The following is a 16,819-nucleotide window of genomic DNA, read 5'->3' on the forward strand; positions in this document are numbered from 1 at the left end:
CAGAGGTGTTCCCTCTCCATTCATCTTAACCCTTTATACTTTTACTGTGTCTTCATCCGTTTCATATCATCTCAGATCTTTATGCAACTTAGATAAAGATTCAATTAAAAAAAAATGTTATCCAATTTTGAATCCTAAGGATTCAATTTTGATTCAGTCAAAAATACGGCTGCACAATAACTCCAAATTATAAGAATAGCGCAAATGTTCATATAACAACATGCATATCACTATGGTTTGCAATATCGTTGTCAGATGAGTTTTTATGTGCAAAAACAACATGACGGTTCACTTTCAAGTGGTAATGATGCTTTCTTTTCCAAGAAAAATTGCATACTGTATATTGCATTATTTAGCACAGTGGTTCTCAAACTGGGGGCCCCAAGATGATTCCAGGAGGAGCACAGATTTTGTGGCATTTTATGAAATATAGAAATTTTTCAAAGATTTTATGCTATCAAACATCTGAAAAATAAGACCACCAACTACAATAATTGATGTTCCAGCATTGTATAACTGAATATGTTTATTGATTTAATTAAATTAAATTTAATTAAAAAAGATGATAAGTCTTTATTTGGGGGGCCACAAAGAAATGCACTCTGGGGGCCGTACAAAGAAAAAGTTAGAGAACCACTCATTTAGCAAGTTATCAAATACCAAACTTCTCTTGCAACCCTAGTCAAAATTCAATTCCAAAAAATCTCAATGCATCTGATTTTTACAGTAACAGTGTAGAGGACCAAAATCTTTGGCTAGTTTTATGTACTGTAAATATTCCTCATGATAGCTACACTAACATACTGTATGTCTGCTCTGATCCGCCAATAGAAAAATAACAAGAACATGCTGTATCATAACGTGCAAATGTGGCTTTCCTTTTCTGTAACCGAAATGCCACATGCAAACGATCTTAAACATTAGTATTGTTTTAGTAAAGTGGCACTGAAATGAAGCGGAACTAATATTGCACTAACCTGTGATATCTTGCAGTAAAGGGCTCAATTTTGTCTCCTGGGTGAGTCTTAGGGTCAGGGCTCCGATCAACTCCTTTTCCATCTTTTCCACACGCTCATCTTCTTCAGCACCACTTGGACACACTTCTTGGGCCAAAGAGTACACATAGACCAGTAACACCAGAAGATCATCCATGCTGAGCTCACTGGAGTCAGAACCCGTTTCAGATTCGCCGGACTTGATGAGGGGGAGAAGCTGCTTCAGAACTTCTGCCAGGTCGGAGTCCCCCAAGGCCTGACGAACAGAGACAAGAAATTCATCAGCATTATTTAGATTATTAAAAATGTAACGTCACATTTAACAGACTACAGCTATCACATTTATTCTGTAGGAAGTAAATGGTTACCCTTCGTGGGTATGTGGTGATATCGATGACGTGACTCATAATGATCTTTTTCACATGTTGAATTTTTTCAGCTTAAAAAAATAACACTAGAGGTTGGAGAAGAGAGAATGTGACTACATGTTGTGGGCGAAGAGTGCAATATTTATTTGCAACAAAGGTGAAGTATGCTGCAGATGACCCTGAAAAGTTTCAACAAATAATTTGTTTTTACGATCAGAACAAGTTGAGGTTACATGAGGGCAGATATGGAGATGCAGAGTTTCAGAGCTTTGAAAAGTAAAAAAAAATCAATGTATGTGTATTAGGAGACTGCAAATTCTAATACCCTTAAGGATATATTTCGTTGTCATTGAAAACGTCCCCATTGAGCTCAACAGCGTTGTTCTGCCCAACACAAACATACTGGCCCCTCTACACAATCCTGTATCTGAAAACAACACAATCCTCCCTCTGAGCTGGAGAACACCACGACAACCAAACAATACATTCCTAAGCACTTAAACATGGAGTCTCAGCAGTGCTAGAGCCTCATGTATGTCATTCTTTCCAGGTTTGAGCAACCCACCTGAATCAGCTTATGAGCTAACCATTATCATTCAATTAAATACGTGTGTTATTAATTCAGATAAAATGCAATTCTGGGTTGAGATTTTCACTACATGTTTGTTGTATCTGATTCACTGAATGTCGTTTTTCTCATGGACCATGAATATCGGATCTGGAGGAAGTTCAGCCCCAATGGGGTCATTTAGATCTCTGGGCTGTGTAACCTTCCAACCAGATAGGCTGGATGTGAGGGACTCGCTCTTGGTCCATTGAGGGATAATAAATCTAATGCCTGTCTTAAAATGGAGGGAGGACATCGACCAGATGACCGGATCTGGAATGGGTCACATCTTTGTTGTGAAAAATGCTCAAATATGAGTCATAGGCAAAGAGTAAATCATCTTTCAGTAGGAAACTTTAGTAAAATCATGATCTATACCAACAACACAATGTCTTGTAAGCCAACTGTCAATCCTTTCAGATGATGCTGTTACTTCCGCTTTTGCACATTTGCAGTTTATCCACATTTGCGGTTTTTTTTGTCTGTGCAAATACTACAATGGCATTCGATAAAAATAAAAAAAACACGTACATAAGTAAGAATCGCTCTTAGGGTCACATGGGAAACTTGTTTTGAAAACATCTCAACTGTGCTCACAGTTTGTAAACCGTACCCACACTGTAAGAGTCTGTGCCCAGAGATTTGTAACTGTACCCTTAATTTTGCAATCAGGTCTTGTTTAGTAAACCTTTGAATCAAAGCCCAAATCCATCTCTAAAAACGAATCAAAATTAAGGAGAAACAACATAGTCCCTTAAAGACACTTCACTCACACAAGCCCCGACCACAGAACACATTTTTATCCCCTGACATTGTGAAATCGAATCCATGCAGAGCCCCCTATTCCAAATATTTGTGAAACACAACTTAGACGTTCTCTTTTCAACTCCATTTAGCGGTAAAAGAAAAATGACATACAAAGAAGGAGAAAACTCCAGACTCCGAAAGAAAATCTGAGGAAAGACCAAGACACAAAATGAGGTTTTAATCGTGTGCTCACCACCACATAATGGTAAAAGATATTGGCCCCCTTCACATTCTGTACAGATGTGTTTAAAAGACGACTGGTGATTGTTAACATTAGTCATCTGAACGGATGAGCTGTAAGTGTTTGTACATGTCTGTACGAGTGTGAAGCACTGTACGTGTGTGACATGTTTTTAAAAGCTCTTTCTGAGTGTTCGGAGCACTAATGGTCTGTGTTTGTGTTCTTAAAGCACCTGACATCTGCTTGAGGGTCATGTCCACCTAATTGGCTTGTTCAGTCAAGTAACCTGACACGTGAACACACACACACACACACACACATTAAATGAACAGCTGACGTAGTTATCTGGGCTCTTATTTCCCTCATAGTGTCCAGGGGTTTTTCCTTGTGCTTTAAAAAATTAAGTGAGATGAGAAGTTGGACAGACAAAGTCTTTCAAAACTGATATCTTTGTCATTAAAGTGACACTTTTTTCTTCACTCTCTATTCATTCTGAACATTAGACATCTTCAGATTAATAAACTGTGACGTACACAAAGATATTTGAAATCTAAATGAGACATGAATGAGACTGAATGATACACTTGGCTGAAAATATTGTGTTTGGAAACACGTGGCTTAAAGGGGTCATATGGCGTGAAAACGTGTTTTTCTGTGTCTTTGGTGTGTTATAAGTTGCCCATGCATGTATTAGACACGTAAAATTGCATAAATGCAAGTGTGGGAACAAAAGATGCATTCTATGTAAAAGCGAATGCTCACCCAGACCTGCTTGAAACGGCTCGTGTAACCACACCCCCACAAATCTATGTCAGTTGGTGGTATGATTGGCTAAGACCGCCCAAATGTATACGCAAGTAAGGTGGGTGTACCTGTCAGTACAATTGCTTTGGAACCTGATGTTAGAAATATGGTAAGAGGCGTTACATTTCTGTCACACGCTTGCAGTATTCGACCAATTACTATGCACTGGTTAACTGGCCAATCATAGCACACCTCGCTTTTCAGAGCGATGAGCTTTGTAAAAGATCCGCGCGTTTCAGAGAGGCGGGGCAAAGAGGAGATACAAACATGCACGGTATGTGGAAAATACAGCGTTTTTGAACCTTAAATTGTGTATACACATTGCAATACATCTAAAACAAACGATAATATTCGTTTTAGCCATGTCATATGACCCCTTTATAACCTTGGACTGCATTTCAGCTTTGCAAAGTTGGTTTTATAAGTGAGTTCAGAAGAGGAAATGGAAAGACTGGTTTGGATTGATGAAATTGCACATACAGAAAAACATCCGCACAAAATTGAGATGATTTGATGAACACTTGCGGGTAAAAAGTGTAAGCAATAAACTGTTGTTGCTCTGCTATAAAACACTGGCTGGTGTTATTATAGTGTAGTAGGAAACAATCAATTTGGGAGGCCTGAACTCTTACATTTGTTTCTGCAGAAACGGACAGAATTGTTGCAAATGTTACTAGAAAACAATAATTAACAGGGTAGACGTCGCCACGACGCACTAGTGCCGCTATTAACCACAATTAGCTAATGGAGCACTATTGTCGTTACAAGCTACACTAACCATTATCTGTAATTACTGATACACAGTATTGCAGTGAAGAATAACTTAGCGCCACACTGTCACCATTATGCATCGTTCTTTTTACTAAACTAGGTACAGTACAAGAAATCAAGAAATCATATAAGTGTTTCCCAACCGCTGGGGGGTCAACAAACTTCCAAAGGGGGCTCAAGATTACGTAAAATTACTTGAAGACAATACAAGCCAAGACAACTAAATAAAGATATTTCATAGAGATCTGTCATTTTTATAACAAATTGACATATTTGTAATTATCATTTTACTTCCAAGCAGTAGAATGGGAGTGAATGGGCGTCGATTTTTTGAAGCACCAAAAAGTGCATCCATCCATCAAAGAACTGCTCGACTCTGTGGTCTTAACAAAGGTCTTCTGAAGCAAGTACTGTAGATACATTTGTTTAAGAGAAATATCCATATTGACAGCGCTATTAACGTTGATGTCTAGCTTCCGTTATACCTGAGGTTTGTTTTTCCGGCAAATGACGCAGGCGTGTCGTAAGTTCAGGTGACGAACGCGGCACTTTTTGTTTCGTTCCAATAGGATGCAGTCTCCTCTGCGCGGCAGCTTTCGTCACCGTCACTTGCCGGAAAAACAGGTTCACATGCAGCAGCGGGATAACGGAAGCTAGACATTAACGTTAATAGCGCTGTCAATATCTTAAAAATATTTTAACCTGAAGGTATATCTTCGCCTTGGAATTATAAGGTTCTGACATTTTTGTCAAAATTTAGTTACTTACACATTTTTGTTTTGTGACAACTATGTTGTTTTTTTCTTTACGATGTGTACATTTTGGGATTTTTAAGTAATCAAAAAGGTTTTATATACAAGGTCAATGGAATGAACAAACTATGAAGCTCAATATCTTAAAACTGCTCAGAATGCAGATTGAATCTTATAATTCCAAGGTGGCGATATGTTCAAAATGTTTGATAAAAACACTTTGTTTTTAAAAACAATTTGAATATTCCAACATTTTAATTTCTTTATTAAATAAAATAAAAATTATATTAAATATATTAAATGTTTTATTTAAAATATATTTTCAAATGGATGACTTGGACAAAATAATGAAGAAAAAGCAGCCAATAAGAGTCCATAATAGATGGAAAATGTTTGATAAATCGTTTATAAAATGCCACAAGTACAATTTTTCTTAAAATTTTTAATATTGTAGTTTTGATTTCTTTTGGATGTTTTGTCACAATATAATTCCATAATTTGATGAGTTCACTATTATTCAGAATGTGAAAAAAGAAAACATACAAGTGTTTCAAAACCTTTGAATGTTGGTGAAAAATCTGGGGGCAAATACTTCTTACGGGAATCTTGTTATAGATCTTAGCACATCAGCCATACATGATAGCCCATTAACTAAATTCAATGTAAATACTTTAAATAGCACTGAAATCCTAAACGAATTGACCATGCAATTTAGCCCCACCCTTTGTCTCCCATCCAATCACGAGAGGCTGCCAGGCCCCGCCTGTAACGGCTTTCTGTCTCATACAGGAAATGAAGTCCAGATGGGCCTCTAGAGGGAGCTGACCCTGCTGTGTGTGTTTGTGTGAGTGTGTGAGAGAGTGTGTATCTAGTTTAGCACTAACCAAAACCAGGTGCCTTTCTCCGCACAATGGAGCCCTTCTATAGCCCTCTGGGCAGCAAAGTCTCTGGGGTAAGACAGTAGGGGACGAGGCCTTTTATGGGGGGTGGTGGTGGGGGGCACTGTTGTTGTGGGCACAGAGCTAAAGGAACGATGTTGATGTGTGCATGTTTGATGCATGAAACCTTTTATATGGAAGGGCTGTAAAAACAGAGTACCCCAAGAATACCTTTGGCTGTCAAGAGGTCACAACTCCAAGAACAAGATCTATGTATAAAAGCATGATGTCAGTACGTGAGGGCAGATTCTAAAGGGCCTATTGGATAACACGGAAAGTGGCCAAACTCATTCAAACTGCTGCATAAAACATATGAATTAACATGCCTTTGGTTTCCCTCTCAATCCTTAAAGCAACAGTTTACCCCAAAATGAAAATTCTGTCTTTTTGATACTCTTATGATATTTTGATTTTCGTATAATTCTTTTTCAAGAGTTAAATCTGTAGTCAGTACATAGTTTTAAATATTTTTGGGTGAACTATTCCTTTAACACACACACACCGCTTACAAAAACTACCACTGAGATTAAACATTGCAATCCATCAGTTTGCAGAAAGACAGAATCCTGAAAAAAATGGAAAAATGGAATCAGTCATCCTTTCAGAGGACATTTAGAATCGAGGCGGAAGGACGAGCGTAAACAGATGACGGCAATACCTCAAGAACACACGCAAATCGTCTCGTTTCAAACTTAACGCAGGCTCCCGCTACAATATCATCCATCAGGACAAAAATGTGCTACAGTACATGACATTACAGGACAGGCTTTTCGGCTACAGTGAACCACAAAGGAATCACTCATCGGTAAAAATCCTGAAAACATCGATGTGCGAGAAAGACTAAACAAAACGTTGTGTTGCCAGGAAAGGCTACTCAAGCTCAACATGACAGAAGAGTGATGGTATGCGGACTACTGTTCGATCCTGTCGCGCCACCATACAGGTCTGGAATGTGGATGTCAGGGTTCTCCAGAGACTTTGATCATCTAATGGATGACATTCTGTCATCATTTACTCATCCTCTTGTCATTTCAAGTCTGTATCACTTTCTTCTTCAGAACACAAATATTATATTTTAAAGAATGTTTGTAACTGAACAACGGCAGTACCCATTGAGTTGGTTTTTGACACTTGGTTTTGTGTGAATGGGTACAGTACTGCCGTTGTTCGGTTACCAACATTCTTTAAAATATCTTCTTCCGATTCTGCAGAAGAAAGAAAGTCAGGTTTGAAATGGCAAGAGGGTGAGTAAATGAGTGAAATAAATTTTCATTTTTTGTGTGAACTATCCGTTTAAGGTCATCTCTAGAGCTGAGATATCATTTATGACCACAGGATCTGATCTCTCTGATCCTGCACAATTCCATCAGAGTTTAGTTTGTGAATATAATGTGTTACGTTTGTGCTGTGGGAAAGTCATGACTGGTGTAATGGTTGTACTTGTAGTAAAGCATTGACAGTCTGGGACTAGACCTCATTTCATCAATCAGCCTGAAAACGGCCTCCTTAAACCTGATTAAAGCCGTTTCATTCAGCTCATTGGGTCCAGCTCTCTGGAGTTTAAAGAGATGAAATCCAGCCCACACGTGCCAGTGCAACTCTAGGCTAGTGTGTAATGTATGTGTGCTTCAATAGATAAGTACAGCATATATAGCACAATACTTGATAGAGCAGAGTAGATCATGGGAACCAGTAGATAGCTCTGGCCAAAGCACAAAAGCTGCACATTTGATTTTGTACTGAAAAGCTGTATGGAAGAAGTCAAATGTCTTAAAATATAATAAGTAGCTTGGATGGGAACATACTGTAGAAGAAAACATTGTGCAAATATAAATGAAAGGGCGTTTTAAAGTATATCACCAATGTAATGAGAATGTATTTTCATGTTATTATTGTAGTAAAATCAACTGCAGTAAGTAATGTATTTTGATAGAAATATTGAATAATGTAATAATTAATTATGCTTATCCGTCAACCAACATAACGTTCATTAAATAGTCTATAATGAATATAGTTGACTTCAAGCGAGTTCATTGAAAATGTCATTATCATTAGTCATATTCACATCATTCCAAACCTGTGTGAATTTCTTTCTTCTGCAGAACACAAAAGAGGATATTTTGAAGATTGTTGGAATCCAAACAACTTTGGAACCCATTGACTTCCATTGTATGGACACAAAACCGCTGAGATTTCTCACACATTTCTCAAAATATTTTATTTGTGTTCCACAGAAAATAAGAGTCATATACAGGTTTTGAACGACATGTGGGTAAATAAATGATGACAATTTTTATTTTTGGGTGCACTCTCGTAAACAAAATCAAAAGAAATTGCAATAAAATTCATTTGTTACATATTCTTGTGTAATGCTAAACTATGTAAAATGATTGATACTAGCATGTATTTTGTGTAAATATTCTAATTCTAATATTCTGTATCCTACTGTATAAACCTAATGTTTTGATCTGATGAACAAAACTCCTTGATGGCTGAATGATGAATACTAAATGGATAAAAGGATGCTGTTTACATCAGTTGTGTTTGGTTGCCATGGATAAAGATGGATGAATGACACTGGGACACAATTCAATCTCTCTAGAAACTAGAACAGACTGATAAATTAGTAGATGAAATGAAAACAAGATGGACAGATGAAGAAGAAACAAATAGAGGCAGTTTAAATGCAAACTGAAAGGGGATGCTGTCGGAAAACCCTCGAGCATTGCTAAGATGTTGCATTCAGACCAAATCTAGAATTTCAAGGAAAAGTAGAAAGAAACAAAAAAGCAAAAAAGAAAGGATGCAATCAAAGTGAACTGTTTTATTAATGAGGCGTTTCTAAAGGTAATGTTAGATAACATTAGGTGATGGACGTTCCCTTGACGGTAAAGGCAGATGGTCTGGACCGTGTCTGGGAAGTTTATGTAAGAACGTGCAAATGAATCTTCTATTTTAAACACCAGGCATGTATATGTAAGTGTGACATATACTAGGTCACCTTGATGTACTTGCACACAAACCTGTAGTATTCCCAAGTGGTAAATGAAACAGAGAAGATATTTAAAGCTGTGCTTCAAAACTTTGTGATTTATATAGTTATAATGGGCGAAAATGAATTCAGGTTGGCAGCTCATTAGGTTTAGACACAGCCACACACATACGCATGCATACACAGACACATGCGCACGCATGCGCACACACACACGCACGCACGCACGCGCGCGCGCTTTGTGTGTATAGCTTTGAAAAATGCTACTATTAAACTTGAAGTTAACTTTCAGCATTAGTTGAGTAGTCTTACTTGACATTGAAAAGTCCTCGAGCACTGTTATGTGGCGGACGTGGGTGACCTGCACCAAAGTTTTGATCTACGTAGACAAACCCATTTCACATCACTTCAGGTTCCATTTCGGCTGAGTTGCTACTTTAGAAGATAGCTGTCTGTTTAGGAAGCAAACAAAGATGTAGCTTACTAGGGTTTGGAAAAGAGCCACAGTATACCTCAAAAACAAACAATCTGCCAAACCCTGTCCGTTTTTCAAGCCTGCAGGTTAAAATGAAGGCCAGAACATCAGATAAAGGCAGACCAGCACAGCTGTGCCTCAGTCATGTTTTGTGCTGTTGGATTTGAACAAAGCAGTATGTAAAATAATCATCCCACTGAACTGTTGTTTATATTAGAGTATGCAAACACGCTCGTGCTTTCCTTCTCTCTCTGACAGCCGAACAAATAAATACACACCAGTATCATCTTCCCTGTAATTCTGTGGTTATGCAAACTGTATCATTTAGTTACGACCATGTTTACGGAAACACGCGTTCACACAAACACACAGGCCACATTCCCCACAGTGTCACTGCTGCCCATGAGATGGTCACTGTAACACAATTCTGTAACCTCATCCAAACACACATGCAAAACATACACACGTGTGTTTACACACATACGTGCATCACAGGAATTCTGTAAAACGCGAAATATTTTGTGTTAAAAATGTGAAAGAAGCAAATGCATTTGCAAATCCGTACACAAATGGTACTGTATGAATCTGAAAAGAATAGTTTTTATTGTTTAATAGCAACAAATGTAACTGCATCCATGTTTCAATTTACCCAACAACACAGGTTTTAACCCACAGGAGAGAACCCTGTGTTTTGCATATTAAATGTGAGTTTTGTAATTCATTTTGGTTTCCTTTAATACCTGAGAATGAAGAATCTTCAAAATCGCGTGTCAGGTTTTATTATTATTTTGTGGAGATCGTTATGACGTAACATGTACAGTCAAAGTGTATGACACACAAGCAAAGTTTTTTTCAAAAAAAAAGACCAGTTTTGTCAGGTTTTGCGAATTTATCCCCAAAATATAGTTAAGAGGATACATGTGCACACACACTAGAAAAACCTACTATAGTCTAACGTGTCTTAATCTCTTTCTCCCCTAAAAACACACACACTAATTAATGACAGACTGAAATACCAAAAACACACCTAACAAAACATTACTCCACACACAAGCATGCAAAAGACTGTGATGTGAAGGGTTAAACTTCATCTGATTCCAGGTTGTATGTCAGTCTTAGGTTTGGAGTCGAGAGTTTTAGAAGTGTGGGCGTGACTGTGTGTGTCCTCATGTATAATGCAAAGAAACCAGTTTCAAAATAAGAGTTCAGTGCTGTTGAATGTGTTCGAACCAATGCATCAGTCTCTTCTGCAGCTAAGGCTACAAGTCAATCAAAAATAATAAATTACGATAAAATATTCAAACAAAAATGTTTTTACATGTTAGACAAAAAAGTTCATCAAATTCTGTGAACTGATTGAAATGGCTTTGGAGACACAAACACTTACGGTCTGTAGGTGGCAGTGACACACCACATGTGTCAGTTAGACTAGACTGGGTGTGAGTGGGGGGATGTGAACATATTTGTTAGTTAGTAAAACACTCGCTACGGAGGATTCATCTTTAAAATATGTGCGTGTTTATCTGAATTTGTTTACTGAGCCCTGACTCACCTAGGCAAACTAAAATACAAACATTCACAATCATTCGAGTCAGGTATACACAGGAAACAGCACATTACTCTGCAAACTAACACACACACGCACGCACGCACACACGCACAATCTTTAGTTATACAATAACACATACAGCATCAGGATGCTTTCGCAGTGATGAATCTAATATTGAACTGAGTCAACACTTTAAACTTCAGATTTCATGCTGATTTGTGTCTCTGGGGCAAGAGAGTAACAGGCACCTTTGTGATTAAGGTCTTACTCAAAGAGAGTAAAGGAGGGCTTGATCATCAGAGAGATGTCTCAGGAGGAAACATCCTCCTGGTGTAGGGCTGTACGGAAATTTGGTCAGTTGTTCCCGGCAATCGCATGTGCCTGGTGACTCATAAAAAGTCAACGCAGAATATAAGATGCTTATACAGAACCATGTTTAATACTATTATTATAAAACTGTACAAACCCATACTGGTAACAAAACAACAAACTGCTGAAATGCTGTATATCACATGGCATAACAAGCTAAACAAGTACAGGCATCTTCTGCTATCATTTACAGTAGAAAGCCAGAGGAAGACAGAAAGAGCAAGAGGGAGACGGAACAGCCGATAACAGAAGCCAAAATCAGCATGTCTTGGTTAGTCAGTCTGTCTGTTTTCATTTTCTTCGCTTTCGTTTCATCTCCCACATGTTTTTTAGAAAGAGATTCAGAAATTTAAGTGAAACACTCTGTAATATTTTTGAAAGCATCATATTATTTTATTTGACATGACAGTGAAGATTGAAAAGTGAATGGGGTGAGAATGGAAACATAATTGTTCTGCATTCGGATTTAAGCACTGCACTACAAAATATTATGAGTGTTCAGCTAATTGTCTTGCAGTAGTTACTGTATATCTTTATTAGTATCTCAATTTCATGGACCGAATTTCTAAAACATGTAAGGAAAAATGTATTTGATCAGTATAGTTCCTGTATCAGTACAAGAGCTTAACAGAGTTCTGAAGGTCCTGTCATCTCTCCAGAGCACATACCACCACAGACTCATCCCCCACTATTTCATTTAGTGATTGAATAATATGCATTTAACTGACTTGAAAATCTGGTGACATTCTGGATAACTGTGAGAGATATTCAAACCCTATGTGTCTGCAGATTAGAGTGGCTGTGATGTTTTCCAGGCCTGATGAAGGCCACAAACACTGTGCAGATATCTACGGTTTTCTGCACACTCACCATCTGTTTAACGTGCATAGTCAGCAGAGCAGTTTGATTGACACGTTGAGCTGCTGGGTTAAGCTCAGCGTGGGAATCCAGCGTGCCATGGAAGAGGACTCGGAGAAACCAAGCTTTTCCGCTATATGTACATAATGGTCAAGCTATTACGATCATCCATCATTTTGTTACATTTGCTGCGTCCTGTCAGACATAGACCCCCCCATTGTAAAAATGATGCACAGGTAAAAAAAATGTTTCTGGGAGAAACATTGTTGTCATATACATTGATGTTGTCATAGACATTTAAGGAATAGTTAACCTTCAAAAGGAATATTCTGTCATCATTTACTCAAACCTGTGTGATTTTCTTTCTTCTGCAAAACACCAAAGATATTTTGAAAAATGTTGGTAATCAAAAAATATTGGTCCCTATTGACTTCTATTGTATGGACACAAAACCAATGCAAGTCAATAGGGACCAAAGCTTTTCTGTTACCAACATTTTCCAAAATATCTTCTTTTGTTTTCTGCAGAAAAAAAGAAAGTCATACAGGTTTGAAATGACAAGAGGGCGTGTAAATAATAACATCATTTTCATTTTGAAGGAGAACTATTCTGAGTGAGATCGATGGGCTCAAAAAGTACCAGACAATGCAGAACTGGAAACCAACATTGCCACAAGATGAAAATGCAGAAACATACAAAGTTTATTAATTTAATTTATTATTATTTCTTGTTATTTTTTATACTTGATCTCTCTCTCTCTCTCTCTCTCTCTCTCTCTCTCTCTCTCTCTCTCTCTCTCTCTCTCATTTTCTGATTCCCCTGCACAACTACACTCACTTACAGGATATTATTAACTTTTGACTTCATTAAAATCTTTTTCCTTTATTCAAAACACTAACATCTGTAAATTTAGAACTCACTGAAGCTCTGGCCAACATATTCCTTTTCCTTTCCCTTTCTCCCTTAGAGCTAAGAATTTGAGTCATTTCTAAAAGCTCCATTATGATGAAATCATTGCAATTGTTTAAGAAACAACCATTAAAGTTTCAGTTTTGGTCTAGACAAGACACTTCTACTTGTGTCACCAAAAAGTTAGCTAAATATACATATCTGACCTGTTTGGGTTAGTCAGTATTAAAAAAAATTATGCATTATAGCTAATCTGTACATAAATATGTTGGTAACCGAACAACGGCGGTTCCCATTTACTTGTGTTCATACAATGGAAGTCAATGGGTACCGCCGTTGTTCGGTTACCAACATTTAAAAAAATATCTTCTTTAAAAAACAATACGTCAATGGCATGTTTTTGTCTACGTAAAGAGTACAGTATGTGCAAGTACGCAGTTCGCACAGCAGAACACACACTGTAATATCTTGTCTGCGCACACCCTGATGCAGTGATATAACAGACAAAAAGAGACAACAAGCAGCTAAATTTAACTGAAGAAGAACACAGTTACGAAAAAGCAAGAGAGACTGTAGCAAACCAGAAGTTTACCAGTGAACTGCCTAAATTCAGCTGTGTTGATTTGTGTGTGTGTGATTTTCAAGACGAAAATGATATACTTGTATGCTCTTATACATTCGCACACTGTAACAATTACCAACGATCATTATCACAGCAGTGTAAATTACAAGAACAAACTTGTAGATTGAATAAAAGAGTGTGACTAAGTCTTTGTGTCCCTCTTAAATGGCCGCACACATCATTTCAGCATACTTACGGGAAGAGTCAAGACATTAGTCGCTCGTAAGGATTTACGAGGATGAGAACACAGAGGCGAGGAGTGAGACTTCATCCTCTGAACACTTCTTTGGAAAGCACTACAGACTCATTTTTCATCAGCGTTCAACACCCGACTCAATGTCCCCACAAACCCCTCTCAACCTCATGAATAATAAGAACAGACAACATTAGGAATGTAGAATTGAACGAAAAAATAAGGAAAGACAAGAGACAAACAACAAACCAAGCGAGCAAATAATAGAAAGCTAATAACACAAATAACACATGAATGAAATAAAAAGACAGAATAAAGGACAAAAGGAATAAAGTAGGTTGCATGTGTTGAGTATCTGTTGGTCCTGTCGCCCCCCCCCCAAACAGCTTCATTATTAGCGGTTGCGTGTTGGCCTCGTTTAGGTTACTTTCATTCCTTTTATTTTCCCCTCTTTTCCATGGAAAACAACAGCACATGCAAACACACATGGCACTACTCAACTGTTATACCCCTAAACAACAAGAGAGAGAGCGCGAGAGAGAGAATAAAGGGAAAACGGGGAGAACACAAGTCCTCCTTGCCTCATTTGTGGGAAATTCACAATGAACATCTGACTTTATATTGTTCTCTCTGAACTTACTTCTCCTCAACACCATCTCTCCTTTACTGACCTTCAAGACGTTCATGTAACAAAGAATGTTGCCTGCGTCAAGTATTGAAACCACACAAAGAATCAGAATCGAGTTTGGTTGTGGAGCCACGCCACACAAATAAAAAGCAAATTAATGCTGCATATGTAAATCATGCCGTGCATCAGACCCGGCCCCTCCTCGTGTCCACGTTTATGACTGAAAACATCTCAAAATAAGAAGCAGGCCATTGGATGCTGCTGTTTGGATCTCTGTCAGCTGAGTAAAACACTGAGAGACAGACAGACACCACACGCTTAAACCACACAGGAAGAGCAAGAGTGTGTCTAATTATGGAGGTCAATTAGATAATGGATAAGTGGGAAGGAGGAAGAGGGTGAGATAAAGATGCAGCATGAGAAAGATGAAGGGATGAGATGAGAGGACTGTAGAAATACCTTCAGAAAAATGCTCTGACAGCGATGAATAAAGTAATTTCATTGATATTGTTTGAATATTTAGTCTCATTTGTCAACTTAATTTATGTAAATTCACTCTTGAGAATTTGTCAATTGATTATGACAATAATTATGTTGTTTTTCACAAAACAATGTTCCTGTATTTCTGCAATGTCAAAGCGATAAACCTCTAAATCAATAAGCCTCATTATTTATTCACCCTCATTTGTCTTTTAAGACCAATTCTGAGGGTAAATGCAATGTAAAAAGTGACAGACTTCTAATATTTTAAATTTGCACTATTTATATCCACACTACTGTATAAAATAGGGGTGTCACAAAACACCGGTATTGACAATAGCTGTGATCATGAATATTGTGTTAATTCCACATTTTATTGCTGTCGGCCTAAAACTTTGTATCTCTATTTTTCATTATTTTCATTAGTTTTTTTATAAATTGGTCACCCTTCATGTTTGTCTGTGGGGTTTTCCAAATATTTAACCAATAAAAGGTATTGCTAAGATTTTGTCAACTTCGACAACGCAACATTAATTTGGTTAATAATAATATTTTTTGTCACTTCCTGTAAAGTGGCAGTTTCGGAGATACAAGCTTTCAGTCCAACAGCAATGAGGGTAATATGTGACCCTGGACAACAAAACCAGTCTTATGGGTCAATTTTTCGAAATTGAGATTTTTACATAATCTGAAATCTGAATAAATAAACTTTCTATAGATATCTGAGTTGTTAGAATAGGACAATATCTGGCTGAGATACAACCGTTTAAAACTCAGGAATCTGAGAGCGCAAAAAAATCAAAATATTCAGAAAATTGCCTTTGAAGTTGTTAATCAGGAGCACTGTGGCAGACCATCCACTCACAAAAATAAAGTTTTTATATATTTAAGGTAGGAAATTTACAAAATATCTTCATGGAACATGATCTTTACTTAATATCCTAATGATTTTTGGCATAAAAGAAAAATCGATAATTTTGACCCACACGATGTATTTTTGTCTTTTACTAAAAATGTTCCCGTGCTACTTAAGACTGGTTTTGTGATCCAGGGTCACATATAGTAAATAAAACTCTGCCTTATACTACACAATATTTTGAGTATGATATTTTTTAGATTTTGAGTAAAACACAAAATATACTAAATAAAAGCTGAATTTGACTAACAGCATTAAAAAAAAACATTTCAATAGATATAGACCGTTTCATCGTACGCGTGCACGCCTGACCCCCAGTTAACTTCTGGTTTGTGTTTGGCTAGTGTCTAATAATATAACTATTTATATTTAATTTAATTTATGTTAATATTAATTTGTATTATTATTTTACTGCATAATAATTGTATTAAATAAACTATTTGTTGAATTTTGTTCATTTTATTACATAAACAATTTGTTGAACGGGTCCTGTAGTTTGATCGCATTTAAAGAAACCGTATGGTACACTGACATCTAGCTGTTGAGCTTGGTATCGCAGTCTAAATTCAAAATATTGGAGAGACAAGTTTAGCCAAGTAACGGTT

General features: G+C 37.3%; 1 protein-coding gene across 1 annotated transcript in view; it reads right to left on the bottom strand.

Moving 5' to 3' along the window:
* Positions 1 to 16,819, bottom strand: part of scfd2 (sec1 family domain containing 2) — a 119,802-nt gene that overhangs the window by 65,613 nt on the left and 37,370 nt on the right. The window contains exon 5 of the mRNA XM_057352151.1: positions 978 to 1,251. Within this exon, the coding sequence (XP_057208134.1) occupies positions 978 to 1,251 (274 nt within the window). The remainder of the gene's footprint in view (positions 1 to 977; positions 1,252 to 16,819) is intronic.

Source organism: Triplophysa rosa, linkage group LG15, assembly GCF_024868665.1.
Source record: "Triplophysa rosa linkage group LG15, Trosa_1v2, whole genome shotgun sequence".
Taxonomy (NCBI): Eukaryota; Metazoa; Chordata; class Actinopteri; order Cypriniformes; family Nemacheilidae; genus Triplophysa; species Triplophysa rosa.